The sequence below is a fragment of the Alligator sinensis genome, unplaced genomic scaffold, assembly GCF_000455745.1.
Source record: "Alligator sinensis unplaced genomic scaffold, ASM45574v1 scaffold983_1, whole genome shotgun sequence".
Classification (NCBI taxonomy): Eukaryota; Metazoa; Chordata; order Crocodylia; family Alligatoridae; genus Alligator; species Alligator sinensis.
The window spans coordinates 2023586-2048051 of NW_005842015.1; the positions used below are offsets into that span (position 1 = coordinate 2023586).

The 24466-nt window shown below is 41.6% G+C and overlaps 1 protein-coding gene across 7 annotated transcripts in view; it reads right to left on the reverse strand.

Moving 5' to 3' along the window:
- The window catches only part of KCNQ1 (potassium voltage-gated channel subfamily Q member 1), a 587589-nt gene that overhangs the window by 162211 nt on the left and 400912 nt on the right, over positions 1-24466 (reverse strand). For all 7 annotated transcript variants that reach the window (XM_025202130.1, XM_025202133.1, XM_025202129.1 and 4 more), the window contains 3 exons: positions 8938-9032; positions 8218-8264; positions 5235-5296 (listed from right to left, as the gene is read on the reverse strand). In XM_025202130.1, the coding sequence (XP_025057915.1) occupies positions 5235-5296; positions 8218-8264; positions 8938-9032 (204 nt within the window). The remainder of the gene's footprint in view (positions 1-5234; positions 5297-8217; positions 8265-8937; positions 9033-24466) is intronic.

Genomic DNA, 24466 nt, shown 5'->3' on the forward strand with positions numbered 1-24466 from the left:
TAACCTTTCCTCATAGGACCTGCCCTGCTGTCCCTTGATCATGCGAGTGGCCCTCCTCTGGACCCTCTCGATGCTGTCCACATCCCTCTTAAAGTGCAGCTCCCAGAACTGGACGCAGTATTCCAGCTGCGGCCTGACCAGTGCCGCATAGAGGGGGAGGATCACCCCCTTGGTCCTGCTTGAAATGCATCTGTGGACGCACGACAAGGTACAGTTGGCCTTCCTAGCCGCCTCCCCACACTGCCGAGCCATGTTCATCTTGGAGTCAATAATGACTCCAAGATCCTTTTCCACCTCCGTGCTGACAAGAGGGGAGTTCCCCGGCCTGTAGGTATGGTGCCAGTTGTTCCTCCCCAGGTGCATCACCTTGCACTTGTCTGTGTTGAACCCCATCCTGTTCTCCTCCGCCCATCCTTGTAACCTGTCAAGGTCCGACTGTAGCCTGTTGCTCCCTTCTATTGTGCCCACATCCCCCCACATCTTGGTATCATCAGCAAATTTGAACAGGGTGCTTTGCACCCCCTCATCCAAAACACTGATGAAGATGTTGAACAGGGCGGGCCCGAGGACCGAGCCCTGCGGGACCCCACTGCCCACGTCCTTCCAGGCCGAGAAGGACCCATCCACTACCACCCTCTGCGTGCGGCTCTCTAGCCAGTTGGCGACCCACTGGACTGTGTGGGTGTCTGTGCCACAGACAAAGACCAATGGTGTATTGGTCTTCAGAGTTTTGCTCTATTAAAATGACTGAGACACACATAGATACAATTTTCAAAAGCATGTGTGCAAAAGAATATGCATGCACTTTGGATATGTCTTGATTTGCAAGACTGTTAGGTCAGCATTGAGAGTAATATGTGGTTTTCTACTACAGGACTTCCACATATGCATAGCAGTTCACTACAGTCTTTCTGTTTTAAGTGGATAACATTAACTCTCAATATCCCCAGTGCTTATAAAAGGTTATTGTAAATGCATTAAACAGTGCTCATCCTGATTACACTTTTATATTGATTCATTTTCAGCGAAATAATGCTGTACAGGAGTTTTGAGTATAGTGTGTGTTAACAGCTAGAAAACTGCTTTGGATTACAGTAATCTTTTAATGGAGAAAACACAAAAATCTTATATGAGAGAAGTCTGATTTAAAACCCTGTGAACTTTGATTCTGATATTCTTCTCTTCACACACAGAGTTTTCTCCACATCAATGGAAGATCTGGCATTCAGGGAGAGTAGACTACTGGAGTCCAGGACTGCCAGATTTTGTCTTTGCTGCTATGGTCCATATGATTTTCCAACAAGTCCATTTTAACACCAGAAATCTATGGGGAGTCAAGTTATGTGCCTACATGACTGTATCTCAGTTAATAATCAGAAAAAGACTGGATGGGATCAGATAACTTTTCCTGCCATCGACTACAACAATCACAACACAGGGTAGATGAAGAGAAAAAGAGCAACTGAGATAAATAAAAGATCTTGAGTACACTGTAGCCTTGCTTGTGCAACAAGCTCCCCAGTGCAGCCTAAGCTGAACCACTGACATGTGGGGTGTTCTGCAGATGGATCAACAGTGGCACCTATACAACTGTGTATATCCGGAAAACTGCTTTTGATTTTCCATTTGGTAGCCAGCCAGTGAGTCAGGGGGAGGGGGGCTTGGTCATTCACAGATGTTTCAAGATAAAAAGAAATGAGGTTTTACCCAATGAAAATAAATTGATTTGTCCTTTTTCTTGCCCTACTCACCACATCCTTTGAGGTGTAAGTTAGAAGGACAGATGGGTACTTAGATACATTTTTCACAAGAACAAAGCACTCAACACTGGTTGTTTCATGCAGCGTAGAACAATGGCAGAACCAAGGTGTGTTCTGAGAACTACCGAGCATTGAAGCCCTTTATAGAGGTAGCTCAGGTAATGAGACACAGTTAGTTACCAAGCACTTCTTGTAAAACCTTCTCTTTGGTTGCATACAACTTTACTAACACTAAAATGTTCAGTAGAAGCAAAAGTTTATTCCATGGGCAAATGAAAGTAGTTTTGGCTGGCCAGAGATGGGAAGAACAGGGGGATGGGATGAAGGGGAGGGAAATTGAAAAAAACACAAATACCTCTCCCTTAAATTACTAAATTTTCATTCTGGTCAATGTCTATGGAAATTTTCAGTTTCCATAGTACAAGGTTATGTTTGACTTTGGATAAAAAAAAATTAAAACATACCATACCTTTCCCTTTCAAGGACCATTTCTTATGACGTATGTGAGATGTGCGTGGCTTTAAAGCAGATTTGCTCATCTTACTATTCCAGGTGCAAGCAAGAACATTGCCAATGGTGAAGGCAATTTCCAGAAATATTACACAGTGAAAGAGGTGATCCCAAGGTAAGAAAACAGCTTTTAAATGAAGCATGTCGAAGTCTCAGGGAGCGTTGCCACAAATTTTGGTCAGTTATGAGTCTGCCTGCTTTGCCTACTGTTATGTAGTATATGAGGACCAGATATCTGTCCTGCCAACAAGGGCAGATACTCATAATTAACATCATCCGAAGCTGCCAGAAATGAAGGCCCAATTCTTTCCCCTGCCCTGGTCCCTTCCTGCTGGCACAACAGGGCTGGAACCTGGCCACAGCTCATCAGCTGAGAATGTGCTTGGCAGAAGGAATCCTCATTTGGGGTAGAGCCTGCACAGCTGACTCATATATTTCTCCCTGAAGTTGGCGAGGGCAAGAATTGGGAATGATGTATGAACCAGCTATGCTGAGGTTAAGCCAGCTCATTTAACCAGCTGGAGGCCAGAACATATAGCCCGGGCCTGGCGAGAGAAACATAGAGCCATAATAAACAGGACTTAATGACAGTCCTGCATCAGACCACTGATGTATTAAAGAATCTGACCCGGAATACTTTATGAAAACCATTTTAAGTTGCCAATGAAAAAGATGAATTAGAACATTAGTTTGTCCACTCTATACAGGAAATATCAGATGTTCTTCTTAGGTAAAAATATTAAAAGACACCCCAAAGGTTTTAGCTGCCCTTAATCCTATTTTCAAAAATGACCTCAGTTTAAGGAGAGATTTTTTTCAAATGCACAATTTGCAAGAGGCACCTAATTCTCACAGCAAATTAACGGGAGATGGGCACCTCAGCCCTTTGGACCTTGGAAAGGGTCCTTCTTGGAAGTCTAAGTTTCATTCCAAGCCAATAGGACTTAGAAGCCAAAGCCATTTACACACCTTTGTGATTTTTTTCTCTTGACCTTTATTTCTTTTATACAGTGTTCTGCAAGGATTGCACTTTGAAATCTATCTAGAACCTGTTATTTAGCATTTATTTGAAAAAAAGGCAGAAGTCAATCTCAAAGAGTACAGTACCAAAAAGTAACTTTCGCATCATCTGCACCTGCAGTAAATTTATCTGATTTAACCATAGTCAATGTGTTGCCATAGATACTACTGTATTCAACAGAATGTTTGTACTGTCCAACTGAAATTTCTCTATTTTTAGTCTCACAGCTACTCTGAGATAACGTTTTTGCAGATAGGAGTAGCTGTATTGGTTAGATAACATGCAGCTTTGAAACCACAGATGACCTCATAGAACTACAAAGAAAGAAGCATCTGTTACTTTAAAACAAAGTCTAAATTTAACCCAGATATACCAAAATTAAACAGACAGGTTTTTATAGTGGTATTACTAGACAAATAACAAAAGTCAGTATAAATTCACTGTATGTACTGATTATGGTAATGAGGATATACAGAAAGTAAGTTATCATATAGAAAATAGATATTTCCCGAGTAAACCACAACATGAAAAAGCTCTTCTTCCAGATTTATTGTAGATGTCTACAATCACCACACAGAAACCTACTTTCTCTTTTGTTTGAGAACTACTGGCCAAATTGTTTTTGTCAGTGTTCTGAACGCTTTTTTGTTAAGTTTAGCACTATCAATCCACATCATGGATACTAAATGCATACACACAGGCCAGTTTTCTTAGAAAAGGCCTCCATTTATAGCTATAAATCCCCTGCATGAACATTGCATAGTGTAGTGTCTACATGTACAAAATCCACTCTTATGACTTCACAACTTTACAGTTCCTCACAATTGCAACGTTAAAGCCCTTGATCTTCACAAACCATCTTGGAATTCAATCATTACTATTTGAACAAGTTATATTCTTTAAAACACCATTTACTAGCATTCAGCAGTAGAAACCTCTGAATACTAAACATTTATGTGGTGAACTAAGGAGAGAACTATGTATGAAACAAACAAGTCACAGATAACTCTCCAGGGATTAGGGTGGTCGGATGGCATAATTTGGGACGAAACTCTTTTGATATGCAAAAAAGAACAGGTCCTCTCATGAGATTATTAGTTTATCTTGTTCCAAGTATATCCTGTGTGCTAGAAACCCTGTAAAGAGCAACTTTTCTGAAGATACTTCAGAAATTCTTCCTCAAGTCCTAACCATACCAACAAACTGTATAGGCAAGCCAAGCAGATCATTAAAATAAAAGAACCCTTTTCACAACTCATACAATATTTCACATGGGAAATTGATGAAGGATTCAATCAATACATCTCTGAGCTCCATCTCTGTCTTTACACACAGGCAATTCTATATTTCTAAATATGACAGTTTCTTGCTTTTGGTCTAATTCATCCAGTGCAGTTAATAAGTAAAATAAAGCACTGCAAAGCACTACACTGTTAATTTAAGATTGCAAAAACTGTTTTTCCTTAGTTCGATGTCACTTGAAAGGAAAAACTCCATTTGTCATAGAGAATGAAAACCAGGATAGAGCAAGATTTTTGTTCCCTCTCTAAGGAATAGTAGGTGGAGTTATATAAACAACAGAGCAATGATCAAAGAGAAATCTTGGGACTGCAACATACTAGCGTATTAAAGAAAGAGCCTTTTATCTATCATGGAGGAAGGAAGTAGAGCATCGAGACGAGTGCAACATATACCATTAAAAATCGAAAACCAAGTGAGTAATAGGAGAGAGAATCCTATTAATTAAAGTTTAAATTTTCCTCTGCTCTGTTAAAATGACAAAAAGAAATGTAATGCTTGGTGTTGAGATTTCACTTATTTTGGAAAGTTAGGTATATTGCTCCATTTTAAGCCATATTTTTTCCCTGAATATAATGAAACAAAGCACTGTAGCATGGCACATCATTTTTATTCATCGCTAAGCAAATGAAGACAAGGCCTACCTTGTCTTCCACTCTGTTCAACCTGGCACCAACTGTGTTATTCCCTCGATCCTTGCTTTTTTCTGTGAAGCAAGAAAAGTTTTCAAATGCATATACTGGGGTATAACCATAGCATGTAGCATTAAGATACAACAGAGATCCGGTAGCTGACCCATCAACATAGTATAATGGAGCACCTTTGGAGGCTGAAAGTTTTGTTTCAAAACAGCAGCTTTCTTTTCTTACTAATCATTAGGCCAAGCCATGCCTTTTAATAGCCTTGAAATCTAAGGCACTTTCCATCTTATTTTTATACTTCTGGGTAGAAGATTTAGCTGTTTCTAATTGTTTTTTATGTTTTTAATTGATCTAGAACCATGTAACACTCTAGAGCCAGCTTGGCTGTGGTTTGATTTTTATTTTTTCTAGAAATGAGAAACCAGAAATGAAATGAATAGTCAAGAGAGTATACTTAAGTATGTATATGTAGCAGGTCTAGCACCAAGGGTGGCTGTGGCACTCCCTGGGGGCTATGCAAAACCTGCCTCACTCCAGCTCCTTGGTGTATTCTCCCCATTATTTCATCTGCCACACCTTGATGTATATGAATTGGCAGGCTGCCCCTAAATTCTGGGTGATCCTGGTTGCCTTTACCTGACCTAGCCAAACTCTTAGTTCTACTGTTGCTCTATGGTCCCTTACTCTGCCACCCAATTATTCTATGCCCAACTGGCCCTTAATAAAACCTGCAATTACCATTTGGCCCTTTCTTTACCTACTGGACCTTTCTGTGCCTCGTGGCACTGAATTGCTTTCAAGGTATTAATCACAGCCTCCAGCCTCCCCCATAACCATGCCCATGTCTTGCAGATGTTGATTACCATCAGTTAATACCTACAGCCCCCCAGGAACTCATTCCTTTGTTTGGGTGCCTTGCTTGTCAGCCTTTATGACCTTGTCCCCTTTTTCTGGCTGTCATCTTTGGCCCCAACCCTCTCAGCCTCAGCCCCTACTGCGGCCTGCTCAGCCTCAGCTCAGCCATGGCCATGGCACAATTAGCCTCAGTGTGGTCACACCTCTGCTTAGTACAGCACTTGAAACACAGAGTGCCCCCAGGAACCGTGTCATGTGGCCTCCCGTCTATCCTTACAACCACAACCTGGTCCTCGGTCTTTACCAGCCCACAACAATCCCACCATCACCAATTGCTGCTCGGTTCCTCTCTGCAGGGTGTCCCAGGCTCCTATTCTGTTAGGCCCTTCCTTCCCCAGCACTGGCCCTCCTGGGCATACTCAGAGTTACCATAATCTCTCACCCCTGTGCTAGCAACTCTATCCCCTAGCACAGCCTGGGCCAGACTGTTCACTGGCTCAGGACTCTTCTGTATACATCTTATATATTCTGGGGCTCCACATCTTTTGGTCAGGGCATCCCCTGACCAGCTACAGGTGTCTTCCCTGAGCTTAATGAGTAGCCTGCCCTCAGCTGCTGCAGTTTGCCTTTCTACTTTGCTCTGCCTTATTGTTTTGCTGTTGGCTACCACACAGCTACTTCGTAGCCCCTATATTCTGGCTTCCCCTGGCTGCTTATTTTCCTGTGGCTATCCCTGGCCTCAGCTGCCTGCTTCAAATTGCAGGCTTCTAATGTTGCCTTCTTATTGTCTAAGCAGTAGAGATTACAGGACCCTGCTACAGTACAATAACATCTCCAAATAAAATACTACTGCATGGCATTTTGGTTGTGATTTTCATCTGTTTGACAATTTCAAACTACTATGTGAATTTGGGATATTTCAGTTTCACAGCCTTGCTGTGAGTACACCCCCCATTTTACAGAAGAGTGCTGAGGCACAGAGACATCAGAGCTGACATTTGCAAAAAAGGTTGCCTACAAGTAGGTATGTAAATAAAAGAGGCCAATTTTCAAAGGCCCTGAACTTCATATCATAGCTTTTAAAACTATCATCCAAAATGGAAAGTATTGTTATGAATATTTTCCATAATAACATATTCTAATCTGCTTTGCTCTTGGCATGCTTCTTAAACCTAGGTTTTAAAGTTTATTCTAACATTAATGGGTCTAGCCTAAAGATCATGACAGGGGATTAAGAGTCAGGCCTCCTGGGTTCTACTCCTCGGGTCACTCATTAACTCATCCTGCTACTTTGCTCAGCTCTTCCAAGTCTTTCTATGTTTCATACATGTCAACTGAAGTACACTGACAGACAGTTTATTTTTCTGGGTGCATATGATACATAAAAGTATCTGAGCACCTGCCTAATAATTCCTAAGGTCCTTCATTTAATCCTATACAGCAGGTATTTTCTTAAGTGTGTAACTGACAGACTGCTTATATTTCAGGAATACCATATTTGCTCACTTACCACACGCACCCTTTCTGCCAAAATCAGCCCACCAGATTTGAGATGCATATTTTAAGCAAGTAAACTGATTTTTCTTTGCTGGAATAGAAAAAAGTGTGGAATGGAGCAAGTGGATGCTGTTAACTTATGGCCATCAAGATGGCTACCACTTCTCTCTGCAAACAGCAGAGATGGAGGCCAGTGCCAACCTTCTCACAGCTGCTAGTGAGGCAGTTGCTTTTGCCTTAAGAGCTACTGAGCTGGCTGAGGGGGAGTGAGCTGCTGCATGCAGTCTGTACTATTTTAATGAGGCTTGTGGTATGAAAACAACACTACTAATTTACAGGAACCTATATAAAGAACTATTTACAGTAAAAGAAGTAGTAGTCTTAGTAGTGCCCTTGCATGGGTCTGGGGCCTAGCCTTATTGCTGTTCTGCCACACCTGGAAATTCCTAATGCCTCACCCAGACCATATCCTGAGCTGCCATGCTTCCCGGACACTGTCACACACAGAGCCAGGAATCTTGAAAAGTTTTTTTTTCCCTATGTTCTGCCTTCCAAAAACAACATCCAGGTTTTATTTGGAGGTATTTGATATGTGAGAAAATATGGTATACCAACTTATGACATGGTAACTTACCTGAGACAGAAATAAAGAGAGATGGCTTCCCTATAGATTGGTCAAGCCTGGAAATTGAAAGACATTATATTGTCAGTAAAAGAAGAAAAGCATTCCTCAGATTTAAAGATATACATTCTGGGGTCAGTATACAGGATCTTTCTCCAAGTAGCACACTGTAAAGTTCAAGTAGTTCTGCTTCACAGTACAAATTAAGTATTAATCTGAACCATGGCTGCCTCTGGAAATTGAAAACCATCAGCTCTATATGGCTAGGTTAGTGTTTTAGCCATGTAATAGGTTTTAGTGACCACTAATGTTCATAGTGTTCATTTTTGTCCCATTTTTCCCCCCTGATGCTTCACTTGTCTGGTTGTGCTATCATCTATGCTCTCTAGTTTTATACCTTAATAATAAGATCTTTGTAGTGGGCACTGTCTTTTTGTTAAGTGTTTATATAATGGGGTTGTTGTCTACAACTGGGTCTAACAAGTGCTCTGGCAGTACATATAAAGTTATAAACAACAAATGGTTCTAAATGATTCATGGACCTTTTATTTACAGTCTCAGAATGATATTTTTTGTGAATTACATAAAAATATTCTGTAATGTTGTATGAGCCTACTATACCTACCACTGTAGTCTTTTACATCTTCTTGCACTGCAACCTACTATACTACTTTTTATGGACTACTCTCCAGAGACATTTACAAATTAAGACTATTAAACTTTGTAGCATACCTTCGCTGTAACTCTTTGATTCGCACCATCAAGTTGAGATGCCCCTGAGAATACTGTTCAATAACATCTCGTACATCATATGGCTTTCTAGCTTGCTGTTAAAAAAAAAAGAACATGAAGAGCCTGATAAATATCACAACAAAGAAAAAGATCTGCCTCAACGGGATGAGAAAGAGTATGTCGTAAGGATTTTCTCACTTATTAAGTATATGAAAAGATATTCAGACTTTTGAAGTTCCTTATACTGTCCCTACTACCTTACATATTTATTGGGGTTTGCTCATGAAGATCTCTACAACTCCCCATTCCTCTTTATACTCTTCCAAAAGAACAGAGGCTACATATTTTCAAACAGGTTATTGAGAGGATGCTAGGCCAAAGAAGTGTTTGAAACATGCTCCTAGATAATATCAGGATAACAAACTTCAGGGCAAATGATAAACTCAGAGGCCAAGTGCCAGGGAAGTGCTATCTTTGCACATGCAAGTCTTACTCCTCTAAAGTCAATAACTAGAGGGTGTGAATTTCATAGTAGCCCATCAGACTAGCAGCACTGAACCACTGATGTTAGAGAAGCCTGCCTATTCAAATAAGCCTAATGTGTTAATCATGCTGTGCTAGTCACCTCAAAAAGGCCCACACTTTGATATTAGACCAACAAGCAATATTGGTTAAACAAGAGTCCTCCTCAAAACCTGGGTCTACACATAAGCCCAACACTGTAGTTTTACTGTTATATAAACTGGGCATAGACCTGAACTGAGATGTAAGTGCAGAAAACAAGATGTCTGATTAAAGTTTTCTTGATGTAATTCCAACAATACACAGTGGCTAAGCTAATAATTCTCAACAAAGCTTCTGCTTTGGTGCACAGCCAGCATGATAGCGCTGCTGAGTAAGTAACTGCTAAGAGCTTTTGTATCAACTTCAATAAAATCATGATCAGCTGTTGAGGAACTCATCTTAAAAGTGCAACAGAAAGCTGCATTAAACCCCAGTGCTATCGGAAACAACAAAGGGAGAAAAAATTGACTTAAACATATCTAAAATGAATGGGACATTTTACCCCTTACATTTTAAATATCCCTCCACCTTTGAAGGTGAAGATCTCTTTTGGGAGATTATTTTCCAGCTTTAAAGAGACCTAATAAATATGATTTACCAAATTGTTTGCTCTCCCTCACTGTTCAGATCAGAAGGGGCTGAGAGAACAACTGGACTCGAAAGCAGTGGCAGGCCTAGGTGTTTGGATAAGGTGAGTTTTGAAGTAAGATGAGACTCTAATATGATGTAGTTTTCTCCACAAAGAGCAAAAATAAATTGAAGAGGGAGAGACCGGGGGGGGGACGGGGGGGGACAGACTGTGACGTAGAGAGAGGCAGAGGAGCGGGGAGAGACAAACAGACAGAGGGAGAGAGACAGGGGGAAATCCAGATGGGGAAAGAGGGACTTAGGTCACCTATATACATGCAATGAGGCTGCTCCAATGCACTGTAATTACAGTGCATTAGAGTAGGCTTGATTAATTGAGTCTACTGGAGCATGGTAACTACCGCGTTCCAGCAGACTTCAGTGTCATGTGTATCAACATCCCTGTACTGAAAAATGGCGGTGGGGGCTGTGGCGTGCACAGTAGGGGATGCTACTATGCAGAGCCACTCACTTCACCGTGCCAGGCCCAAAACCATGCTTTGGGAGTCTCCCTTGGGAAGCCTACAGCTGGCTGTCCTACTTCATGGAGAACACTCAGAAGCCTGGGGTAACGCTGCCACCACCCAGGCATTGGTCTCAGGTAGGGCTCTGTGCAGTCCGGAGCACAGACCCTGCAAACCTTGGGGGTGCTTTGCCCACAGTAATATTTCTGGGTGTTTCTTTCAGCCTGAAGTATCACAAGAGAGGATCAGGTAGAACTGAGGGAAAATAAAAAGACAAACTTTGCTGGCCAAGATGGGAACAGAAAGCTTCTCTCCTCCCTCCACAGTAACACATCAAGGCAAGGTGTCACTCGATACCTTTGCTGATGGAGCGGTGTGGGGGGGAGAAGTAGTACAAGGAAGTCAGAATACACTTCGAGCAAACATAAGCACGTGAGTCTGTACAGAGATAGGGTACTGTGGTTTGTTGAAGACGCCGCTGGCCTACACACAATTCCTAACTCCTGATTAGATAATTAGGTTCTATACATGGAAAAGTATTGAGTAAATTTAAAATGTAAAAAGAATAATTTTCTATATATAAACCATGTTCTATATATGTGTAATTACTGGAGTGGAGCATCTTATATTTGAAAACAGCTTGAAATCAGGTACATATAATAAATTAAAATTGAAGGAGAGAGTGCTCCAGCATAAAGAAGAAAATTCTCTATTCCCTATGTACAATAGGGGTTCCTTCTCAAAGCAGAGATTTTTCTCTCCATCTGCCCACATTCTATAGTATTACATTAATTCAAAAGGAAGAATTCCTTCAAACTAGCTCCTCAGCATTTTACTCTGAGGAGGAGATTTGTAGGCTCTTAAAACTCTGCAGGGGTCACTTGAATGGAATTTTGAAAACCTGCAATTTCCTAACTCTCAGAGAGTCATTTGCCCAAAGACAACCTTCTTAATGGGCTTCCAAGGAGTGGGATTAAATAGTTATCACTTTCTTAAACAGTAATTTATAAAAAAGAAAATTTAGTTAGTATATACTGTAACTCTGGATCTCTCAAAATTAATTACTCCTTTACCTATACACAGAATAATCTCACTGTCACCAAAATTGTGCTGTGCATTGTATAGAATCTACTGGGGACTCAAGTTTACTTTACCCTACATGCAGTTACATCATACCCAAGTATATTTAAAATGGCACTTTATTAGACCAAGTAGGAAATCGCAAAAACTAATTATTTTTCTGCCAAATCTTTTTTTGTTCTGCAATGAAGTTTAAAATCCAAAATTTTGTTTTTGAGATTTCCTACTTGGCCTAATAAAAGGTATCATTTCTGAACCAAGCGTTCTAGATTTTTGCATTTCATTTTGACCAGCATGGCTACTAAATACATCCCTGAAACATGGAAGATGCTGAATTTTAGTCGATTTTGGATTTTTAACGTCATTGCAGAACAACAGGAAAGATTTTTAAACCTCCCTGCTTGCCATTGGACACCTCCAGGGAAGGAATCCTACCTGATCTACACAACAAAGAGCAACTCAGAACAACTCAGAGACAGTCTCACAGAAACACTCATGGATCCAGAGGCACAGGTTTTCCATCTCCAGCTCCCTCTGTGCAAAAATGAACTGTATTTCCCTATGGGGACTTTTTACCATCTTTAATTTTCCCAGAGCCTGATGAAGGACCTTTGAGCCTGGAAGCTTGCAGAAAAAGATTTTTTTTTTGTGATTTCCTAGTTGGTCTAATAAAAGGTAGAATTTTGAACCAAGAGTTTTACATTTTTGCATTTCTCGCATATGAAACTTTTATTAGAACAGGGGTGGGCAAAATGTGGCCTGCAGGCTGGATGAGGCCCACCAGGCCATTCTATCTGGCCCGCGGGGCCCCTAAAAATTTAGAAAATTAATATTTATCTGCCCCTGGCTCCCTGTCATGGGGCCCTCAATGGCTTGCCAAAACTCAATAAGCGGCCCTCCACCCAAAATAATTGCCCACCCCTGTATTAGAACAGCCATAGTAGAGCTAAGGGAATGGTCTTCCTGTCCTGCAATCATTTTCAAAATTTCAAAAGTTTTTCCATTCCAGCTGCAGCTGTAACCAGTTGGAGAGAAAAACCAAGTCACAATAAGCCAATAGCAGGCACTCAACTAGGATGTGAAGGAGTCCTGCTCTGCTATTTTTCCCACATCCCAGGTAAGTGTCCTGATCATTGGCTTATAGGCTATTTTGGAGAGATTTTCTTTCAGGCCCCACACATGCATGGTAAGAGGTGCAATTGTGGGATCCTGCATTAGATCCCATCATGCCTCACTGCTGGTGCAAGGGGAGTCCTGCACCTCCAGGATGGGGAGATCACCACTGTGGCAATGCTCATGCTCTGGCAGTTTCATACACCCCCAAGGTGAGAATGGGGTCACTGGGAGGCATGCTGCAGGGACACAGTATCCGGCAGCTGTGAGACTCTGGGTTACAGTAGTTGCAGGGTGCTGCTGGGACTCAGAGTCCGCAGCTGCTGGGGCTGAGTGTCCCCAGCAGTTGTGGGACCCACAGCCATGGCAGGGCAAGATGTACCCATGAGACTGGGAGCCCATAGCTCATAGGGCTCCCAGATGCGGGGCAGACCCTCTACATGTGCAAATTAAAGCTCAATAGGAACCAGCTATAAAGTTAGTAAATATTTTGAGGTCTAACTTTACAGCTAGTTGGAGCTTTTTATTGTATGATAAGTACTTTGCACGTGTAGCTGGTCTCAAGGTAACTGCACAGTTAACCAGTTAATTGCGTGATACCTGTAATGTGTAGAGGAGGCCTCAGCCTAACCTCTTTGAGTTGTTTCACTTTGTATAAATAACTATTTATTGGAGCAAAACATTGAATATGGACTTCCCACAGCCTGGTGAGTCCCTGGCTATTGGGGTACAATGTCAGTCTCCTTCTGGCCCAATGAATATTTTATTATCATTAGCATTCTGGATCATTTATTCTCAGGGTTTGACCAGGTATTTAATTTAGACCCAGGCTGAGCAGCCTTTTACCAGTGTGGGTCAGAGCTTGTGACGTAGCCATGGCTTCAGGCTAGAAGTCGTCTCTCTGCTTGCATTCACCTTTGCTACATATAACTGATACCTCTGCAGCAAGGGAAGCAGAGATGCAGCTGAGCAGGAAGCTCCACAGCAGAGATAGCTCACCTCCATGCCACTGATCCCCTGTACTGTGTCAGACCTTCATGGGCTGTACTGGACCTCTTAGTGGGCTGAATCCACTCACAAGCCATAGGTTGCTGACACTAATCTAAATATTAGAAGCCTTTTCTGAATGGTGTTTCAGCTAAACTGATACCATTCTTGCAAAAAAAATCAGTTTTGAAAAACTGATTTTATTGACATTTTCCAATGGAAAAAAATATGTTCATAGCTAGGATTCCGAAGTAGCTGAAAACCACATGTCTCCTGGGTATCTAAACTGACTGCAAATCACCACAAAGGGCTGCTTACACATAGTCTGTATACCACTCCAATCCATCAGGAATGCTACACAAGTTAGAGAAAAAAATGCTTTCAGGGATGCCATTAAGAGCGTCATAATATTTTATGGGGACTTTACTTTTAAAATCTTCAACTAATGAACTTGGTTTCATAGGCTATGTCTAGATTGACAAAGGTTTATTCAGATGACTAAAGATATAGACAGGCATCAGCATCAGAAGTTCCTGGCTACCTATTTCAAAGGAAGCAAGGCCCTTATGTTTTAGGCACCTAAGTATCTTTTTATTTTTTAGGCATTCCCCCAACCCAGAAAAATCCCCTTTTTCAATGGGACAGAGCTCCCACATATAGCTCCGAGGTAACAGAAGTAACAGATCTTAGAGCCATCACATTTTTATGTGCAGAAAAACTGTCACTGACAGCCCTGAATCCTCTCTGTCCTGGAGCATGGGCTTCCATAGTATTTGGAAATGGTGGAAAATGCCTTATTTTATATCAGGAGGAGAGAATATTTCTCATGCAACTTGAATTATGAAAATGGCAGCTGCTGAGGGGGCTGGAATGTTAGAATAAATTTGTGGGGGGAGGAAAGGATTAGCAGGCAGGTAAAGAGGGCACAGGTGGGGGATAGATGAATTTATCACAGGATTCTGTGATTTTTCACAAGTATGTGGGGGACAGGAGGAAGAGCAATATCCATCTGGAGGATCTGGAGGCAAAACCCATGGTGTACATTCATTTACTCTGTGCTATTTGGGCATTTCACCTGAAATCCTTTCCCCCGGGGGACTTAACCTAGGATTCAAAGCCCCTGTTCAACTCCGCACAGCTGCACTCATTTCAAAAGCCTGATGATTTAAACTCTGATCACTCAACATATTTACACTGCTTTCAGTATGAAGAGATGGACTCCCATTAAATTATATTATCCCTGATTGTTCCAAAGCCATTATCCTGCTTCATCTGGTTAAACGTGGCCAGGATATGGAAGCATTTGTCATGTTTAGTTTTTGCAAGGGTGTTCATTTGAATTAAACTATTTTCCAAACATTGGGTAAGATTTATTTGCAAAGAAAAACCTAAATAGCAGCTCCCCAAGCAGCCCCACATCTCAGTCTCCCCTGATCCTAGTGTGCTTCCTCCCCCCCCCCATGCACATGCACATGCACACACACCTCCATACAATGCAGGCAGCCTGGTCTCCCCACTCCCCCATCCACATTTGTGTTGGCAACCTTCCTGTCATCCACTGCCCGCTCACCAGCTGCAGCACAGGCAGCATGGCTTCCCCATACCACATGCAAAGCATCCTCTCCCCTCCCCGCTATACGCACTGCTGCCTTCCAGTGTCAGCAGCCTGGGGACACTAATGCATGTGGAGTCTATCAGAGCACAGTAACAAAGTGATTAATTGGGTCTGCTTCAATGTGCTGTAATTACAGTTAGAGCAGCCTCGATGCACGTGTATAGGTGCCCTGTGTTCCCTTTTCAGGGTAATGAAACCAATCCCCTCTTGAGCCATGAATCCCCTCTGTAGCTATAGCAGAGGTCAAGAATCCTTTGCCTGGACATTCACCCATATTATGTTCTAGGTCCCTCCCAATCCACTAGGCCAATCTACTCTTTATAAGGTCTTAGTAGGCTACAGTAGCATTTGCTTCAAGATTTCTCAGCGTCTTGAAACAGCCTTACACAAAGTTTTAGCTGTGTGGATGCTCTGGGATTGCCATTTAATTTCTCAGGGTGATGTTGCAAGCATATCCCCTCTCTCTCGCACACTTTGCATAGGGCATTTGAACTCCATTGCTTTTTAGAAAGAGAACTCATAACCTTTCCACAGATTCCCCAACTGTCATACTACTTTTCCATAGGCTCATAAAACCTGCTCCTTTAAAAAAGCCGTCAGTCCAAGAGTATGGGCAATGTCCCCTCCCCCAAACAAAAAAACCTGTAATACATTTTGAAATAAAATATATAAATATGGTTGCCTGCCACAAGAAAAAAATTGGGCTCAGTGACTGGGGGATTCCCTTTCCATGCCATATTTAGTCAATTCTAAAACAAGGGTTCCCCCCATTTAATGTGGGTAAAAGGCCTCTCATCTAAGAATCAAGTACAATGTGATGGGGAGGGGGGGCAGGTGACTGCTGTGGCCCAGACTCCTGCCCCTACCCAAGGTCAGGGCCTTAGCCACAGCCTCAGTTGCTACCCCCGCTTCCCCCCAAAACTGCACTAGAAGTTGAGTTAGCCCCGTTCGGATGGACAGGACAGTTCACATCTACATATTATAATTGGCAATTCTCTGCAAACTGAAGAGATACTTCTGTCTCAGTTATACACATTTCAATGTCTGGAAGGTTTTCTTCGTTCTTATACTACAAACTTCCATTTTAAATCAAAATAAAATTTGAGACTAGCTGCCCCACTTGCACCCTGATAGCCCTTTGGAGATCCTAGAGAGATGGTGCCCTAATTACTACTCACTCTAATTTGAAGGAAAATTGATTCAGCTTGTTTTCAGTCACTGAATAAAAACATGCTATTAGAATACAATGGCACACATTTTCTACAGCTTTGTTTAGCACTGCCACAATAGCTTTTTAAAAGCAAGAATTTGCTTATACAGCTGAAGCTTTTAAATAATGGAGGTTGGAAATACAGTGGCCTTTTCTGAATACAGGCTCCACACTAAAAAGTGTCATCTTGGTGCAATTTTCTCTACACAGTACTTTTAAATAGTTTCTCTCTTAAGGTTCAATTCATTATATGGAAAGGGACTGTACAAGGCCTATGCACCATATACATTCCAGTTACTGTGAGACTATAGATAGGACTTTAGGGCTGTATATCTCTTTTCTGGCCTATTGTGCAGGGGTAGAATTTTAGCTTTTAGTACCTTTCACTTTCTCCAAGGTATAGATACATTCAGTAGACTCATGTTCTACATCTACTGACAGATGGAACAGTTTTCCTTAATCTCCTGAAGTTTTTCATTATTAGTCTGAATGCTTATAAAATTACCACAGTTTATCACCTCATTTTTACATTTCTCTCTCTCCATATATTTACTTTTTTCCCCTGTGCATCACATCATTAAGCAAATTATATTCCATTCTGCCAGATTCCCCAAAGCAAATTACAAATAGTGGGTCAATCCTTAATTGTTGAACTAGATAGAGATCACTATCTTGATATGCACATCTGGCCAAGTAGAGAAGGACAAAATCATGCACAAAAACGAACCCTTAAAAAAAGCCTCCTTTAACTAGAATCCACTGGGTGCCAATTGCTACCACCTAATCATTTTACCCGTGGTATAATTTTTGCGGTATCAAAAATGAAAATTCTATAACTATGTTCTTCCACCTAAGTGTGATTCTATGCCACCCTGCTCAAGTCCCTGAAAAAATGTTATATGGGTGAAGTGACACATTACACTTAGATGATACCATTTTTGTAGAATGTTAAAAAAGTCAGAGCATGTTGTGATCAGCCACATGTTAAGGGTGAACACCATTTCTTGCCTGCACAGTTCTGACTCGCTACTAGAGAGCTAGTGAGCAGGGATGTGGCAAGAGCCAGGACACCTGGGGCACATCCAGCCATGTGCAGATTGTGGTGCCACAGACTTCTTTCTAGTGTCACAAACTGCACACCCAGAATGCTAAAATATGCCCTGCTTGGCAAATTTGCAGCACATGGGCAAAATTTGCTACCAGGATATCTCAGAAACAACAACAACAAGAAAAGGCCACAAAAAAAAATGGTGTGGCACATGTGTCCATAGCATGCTCCAGTACACATGGATGGATGGCTGTTCAGAGCAATACTCTGGCTACTGGCTAGGCTCCCTACTCCTGAATCTGTACCCCTACTACACCAGGACAGCAAGTAATACTTCTGGTGCTGGCTGCAGCCTCCCCTACCCAATACAGTTTGCTGCGTGCTGAAGTGCACATGCAGAGGCATGTGATGGAGCACAAAGCAGTAGCACAAATTTGTGCTGCTGCTACTTGTGCTACTGTAAGTTCATGCCCCTGCATGTGGGGACATAACCTTGCGCTCTATCCCTACTCTGGGTGAGGGGGACTGACAGATGGAAAGGACATACAGCAGGACTACAAACTTCTCATTTTATCTTCATGGAGCAGACTGAAGTTATCCTAATATAAGCTAGGTAGAACAGCCCAGATTTAACCCTTGCCTGAAGTGGCATAACTCTGAGACAGCATAAGTTAACAAGCTTTAATATGTAGATGCACATGTTTTAATTGCCCTTAAAATGGTCTAAGCATAATGAGCATCTTCACCCTTAGTCACAAAAAGCAGCAAGCAGAAGATGAAGTCCACCTGACTTTTGCATTACTAGTTTTTAGGGACTCATGGTAGAATACGATCAACTTTAGACACCTAACCATATACAGGCACATAATAGATGGAATTGGATCAAGTCCTCAGAGCTTATACTGTATAAATGAAGTTATTTTCCTTTTCCAGGTAGGGCAAGTCCAAAGGAATGCATATTAATCAGAGCTGATTATTCTATATTTACTTTAGCACAGCTAATAGTAGGTAGAAAGTTGACATAGTAGAAAACAACTAAAGAGGAAACATTCATAATGAAGATGACATGGAATCAGAAGGGTTTGATAGTTTGACTATAAACACAGAATTTGAAGCAGGGATGTAACAATCAGGTCTAACGGTAGTGGAAAAACACACAGCTAAAACAATTCCAACAGTTTTCCATGACTTGCTGCCAATTTTATTTAATCCTTTTACTACTTCAGAGCATTGCTAATAGCAATAATTATCTTAAATGAGTGAGGAAGGATTTCTGCATCATATGCAAGAAAAAAAGTTTTCAGAAGACACAGAAGTGACAAAATGACAAACATGAAATATGCGCACAGCTGCTTATTGTTGTCCCTTATTAGCTGCATGTGCAGCAGCTGTGCGCACGGATAATTTTGTCAGCAGTCAAAACCAGAGAAGGGAAGAGGGAAATTAATGTTCGGGGAATTTCTGGAAAAAGTAACCAAACAATAGTAAAAAACAAGTGTGTATAGCATGCTTTGAAGTACAGGTTGCTTTGAACTATTTCATCTGCCAGAGTCTTGTGAAGTGATTACAGAATATTACATATACAGTTCCTGACTGATAGCAAGGTAACTGAATTACATGTAACACACGGTACAGTACGTGGTAAGACTTGGAATTATAAGGCTATAAATACATTAAGAGTTTCTGATGACATCATTATAACCCACAACAGACATGATAGTTACTTATGTCATCACTAGGACACCAAGCCTTATGTTCACCAAAGTAGATAATATTTTTCATCTTGGATAATACAGTGCTTGAACACAGAACTTTGTGCAGAAAACAGATGTGCTCAGGAGCAAAAAGAAAAAGCACTTGGAGAGAAAGTAAATACTGTTTTTCCTCTCAGGAAGTGACAATTAGTACTCAAACATCAAATCCTGGTCTCCTTTTCTGTTGTGTGCATTAAATTTGTACCAGTACACATTAGGGCTGTGTGAAGCTTCGGTAGCTGATTCGATTCAGAGGAGATTTGGCCCAATTCGGTGACCAAATCTCCAAATCTGAATAGAATCAGGAGACCAATTAAAAGCTCCAAATCGATTCAAAGCTTCTGAATCAATTTGGAAAAGATTCGGCCATAGATTAAACAGGCAGCTGACACAGTTACCTCCGGCTGGTAAGTCTGTTGGCGTTGGGGGAGAGGGGAGAGAAGGGGTGTGTGGAGGAGGAGGAGGGATTGGGGCTGGAACTGGGACAAGCTGCCCAGCCAAGGCGGGGGGCGCAGTACTTGGGGAAGGGGATGTGGGGGCGTGGGATGTGGGTGCAGCATTTCTCAGAGCGGGGGCTCTGCCCTGCTGCTGCTTGCCCAGCCGGGGTGGGGATGGGGGTGGGATGAGGGTGTGGCTTTCTCCAGGCAGAAGGGGGCAAGCAGCAGCAGGGCATAGCCCCCACTCCTAGTGTTGTCGCGCTTGCCTTTCCATGCCAGCTGGCAAGTGGTGGCAGTGTAGAGTCCCTGCTCCTACCACTGATGCAGGCATGGCAGCACTGGGATTGGGGGCTCTGCCCTGCTGCCGCTTGCCCAGCCAGTGTGGGAGAGGAGGCACGATGTACGTGCAGCTTGCTCTGGGTGGAAGGGAGCAAGCGGCATCAGGACATAGCCCCTGTGCCCGCATCAGCATTGGGAGCAGGGACTCTGTTCTACCGCCATTTGCCAGCTCATGTGGGAGGGCATGGGATGCGGGCATGGCAGCTCTGGGAGCAGGGCTGAGCAAGTGGCAGCAGGGCAAAACCCCCTCTCCAAGTGCTGCAGTGCCCGTATCCCATGCCCCACTCCCCCTCCCCAAGTAGCGCGCTGCCCCACCCCAGCTGGGCAGCTTGTCCCAGCCCCAGCCTCAATCTCTCCCTCCCCAATGTCTCTTCCCTCCCCCTCTCCCCCAGCCCCAACAGACTTACCAGCCAGGGGCAGCTGTGTCAGGCAGCAGGGCAAAACCCCCTCTCCAAGTGCTGCAGTGCCCGTATCCCATGCCCCACTCCCCCTCCCCAAGTAGCGCGCTGCCCCACCCCAGCTGGGCAGCTTGTCCCAGCCCCAGCCTCAATCTCTCCCTCCCCAATGTCTCTTCCCTCCCCCTCTCCCCCAGCCCCAACAGACTTACCAGCCAGGGGCAGCTGTGTCAGCTGCCTGTTTAGTCTAAGTCCAAATCTCTGAAGCGGCACCAAATCTTTCGGATTTGATTTGGCCAAATCAAATCGGGACAGTGATTCGAACCTCCGAATTGAATCACTGTCCTCCGAATCGGCTGAATCCGAAGAGAATACTTGCCACTTCACACAGGCCTAGTACACATATATTTGGACCCAGGAGCTTAAAAGTAGTCATAACTGTAAAAGGAGATACATGTTTCATTATATCCATGAAATCATTACATAGAACATTCCTAGGTCGTACACTCTGCTTTTCAAGTCAATTATAGGGTTAATACATTGATTTGTACTAAAAATGGCTGATTTATTCCCATTGTGTGAGATTCACTTACATCAAGAAAGAGAGCACAAAGCCCAAGACAAACAAGAAGCTCAGTCTCATTTAATTTTCTAGTTGATACTACAGAATCTTTCCCACAAACAAATGCACTATATGTAAGGGGTGCATATGATTTGTACTGACTTTGAATAAAGGATGAAATCTTTTCTACATGATTTTAGTAACATCTTATTCTTTTACATATTATACTTATCTACTGGTATTTCAATTGCCCTCTACTACATCTGCATCTTTGCTCCATAGGTTTACTGCCCACGTTCCCCTTTTTAAATGGCTATTTCCATTTATATAATAAAGTTAACCAGAAGTTATTGTTTTAACTGAGCAAGGTTTATTTGGTGATTTTTTTTATTGGACCAACTGCACATTCACAAATAAACCTTCTTGCTTCTCAGATATTTCCTGGGCCATTATGGCTACAGCACAATTCAAACCCTACTACCTTTTTATTTGGTATTTAGTTTAGGTTATGCCTGTTTCTGTCTCAGACCAGCTGAAGAACATTTTATGCCCAAAAGCTTGTCTGACATTTTCCCCAACCATATAGTTTGTCTAATGAAAGATATTGCCAAACAAGCTGCGCTCCCCTACACAAGTTTAAATAAGCCTATCGACTTTCTTAGAATAATAAATTCTCACTGTGGGACAGTTTGATTACATCAGTGGAAAGGTCATTAGTTTCTATTGAATTATAGTGGTGCCTACTATGGAACCTATAAACAAAGACTGTAATCCAAAATATCATTAAAACAGACAAACTCCTGCATTGTTAAAAATGAAGTGGCTCCCAGTGCAGTATTTAAGACCTTTAAAATTGCTATATAGTTTCTGTTTGGCTTCTAACTATAATTTTTAAACAGGAAGTGTTTGAAATTGGGCTCTGGCTGATATTTGTCCTTAGCAGTCCAACCATCCATAACTCCAGGTCTTTTAAAAAATTATCTATTTTTTATAATTACATTCATGTAATGTTAAAAGATCTGTCAATCATCAGACACAAACACACACACGCGATTGATCGATCAATCTATCTACATCATATATCCGCCCAAAGTTAGGCAGGCAGATATATCCTGAGTTTATCAAGTAGTTTAAGAACCCTTCTGAATTGGAATCCATTTAGAATAAATATGAAGTATGTCCTCATTTTTTTCAAAATAATGTTAATGGAGGCACCTGTTTCTTTCTTCGCTCCCCCCACCCCCACTACTTCAAATTTGTAGGCACTGGTCTTGCAAACATTTATGACCATGCTTAATTTATACACAAGTAGTCTCATAATACTCAGATGATTTTTTTTTAATTTTACCAGGACTCAGATTTTCTATGACAAATCTAAATTTGGCAGCAAACAGCCTCTTTTCACAAAAAAAACTCATACATTCTGACAAAAGCCCAATTTTCTGTGTGGAAACAGTTGCTATGAATACCTGTCTTAATTCTAAGCAATTTTACCCCATTAGCCTTTTAGAATGTATACTATTTAATATTGCACTTATTTAGACATGCAATTGTAATAGTTAATAGAAAATGTGCAGTCAATATCTGAAACATATTTACCATAGAACAATGTACTACTCCCTTATACACTTAACAGTTTACTCCCTTTAGGAAAAAGGAAACAGTAGATTTGAAATACACAGCCGAAAGCCAAATATCTATTTTCTTCCAGTTCAGGGAAAGGTCTTCACAAAAACCCAACTGATTAAATTTCCCTTGGACTTGATGTAAGTCACTTAAGAGCTTCTAAATGTTTTATCTTAGTTTTCATCTTTACTCTGAGCATTTTTGAAAATCCACTCCTAACAGTGTGATCAGAAATTATTCAGAAAATTTAGCTAACATCCAGAAAATATTACTGGAGGATTCTGTCTCTGACAGAAAAGAAATCTTATCATTAGCACACAGGACAGGTCTGAGGTATATTACATGTAGATATAGATGCAGATCTTCTAGTTCATTGTGAACAGGGAGTACTAATAGTTCAAGGATAATTTAAAATGTTGGGGAGAAATAAGAGACAGTCCAGTAATAGGATTTGAGTAGATGGCCTAGTCCATGTTTCTCTGGAAATGAGAACACATACAACAGAACTGAAAAGCCAGATTAGCAAAGTGGTACCAAGTACAAGCAAGTTTTAAGTATGAAGTGAATAGTCCCATTCTATTCAGTCAAAAGCTCTCTCAGCTTCTATCAAGTCATCTGCCACAAGGGAATTCAGTTTATTTGCCAGGTGATAATGTTGCACACAGTGTTCAGGTGTTTGTAAAATCTGTTTTTGACAAATCCCACTTGGGAGGTATATATAATGCATGGAACTAATGTTTCCTAGTAACTGCATTAATGTTGTGGCAAATATTTTGTACCCAAATTTGAGAGCAATGCTCCATTAATTAGTTCAGACCAAGGGATCATAATCACATTTTAGAATAAGGATAAACAGTTTTATATAAAATTGGCCAAATTTAGGTAGTTTGTATATAGGAACAGTAAGAGGCACATCCCTGGAGCCAAGACAGGCTGCCTTCCTGGCCCAAAAGGCAGGGGTCACATGGGGAATTGTTGGGTAAAGCTGGGAGCTGAAGTGCTAACAAAACTCTATCATGCTTATAAATCTCAGAGGTGAAACCAGAACTCAGGTTTTGTGGTTGTAAGAGAGGAAAATCTCATTATAATGGTATTGTAAGAGTCCCTAACAATTGTTGACCCACTTCTCTCTGTTTTCCAATAATGTCTTATCTCTTCCAAATATTTAGGAGAAAGATAATCATGCACTCATTACATACCAAATGGATAAAAATAAAAATAAAGGATGGATTCTTACTTCTAATGCATAAGTCACTGTTGAAAATGGATTTATATTAGGGATTGGCAACCTATGACCCATTGGCTGGATCCAACCAATGGAGTAAGTTTATCCAGGCAGTGAAGCCCAAATATCAGCAGTGGGGTGGGGCTTCTGCAACAAAAGGGGATTCACAGACATAGCAATGGCTGACCTAGAAATGTTGGCCCGCCATGAAATGAACGGCATTATTTTGACCAGCTGCTCCTGAAGGTTACTGAACCTTCATTTATGTGCTTAACCCTCTTGGGCACTTTTGTTATTTCTACCTTTTGTGCCAATAGGGTTGAACTCTTAATTTACTAGTAATTTGGAAGTACATTTAAGAGAGTTAATTTATAACATCTCAGGATCTGGGCCCATATTAAAGCTTAATCATATAAAGGAGATTTGCAAAAGTGTCAATGGAATATAAAAACACCAAACCCATTTCCTTGCATTAGGAAACTG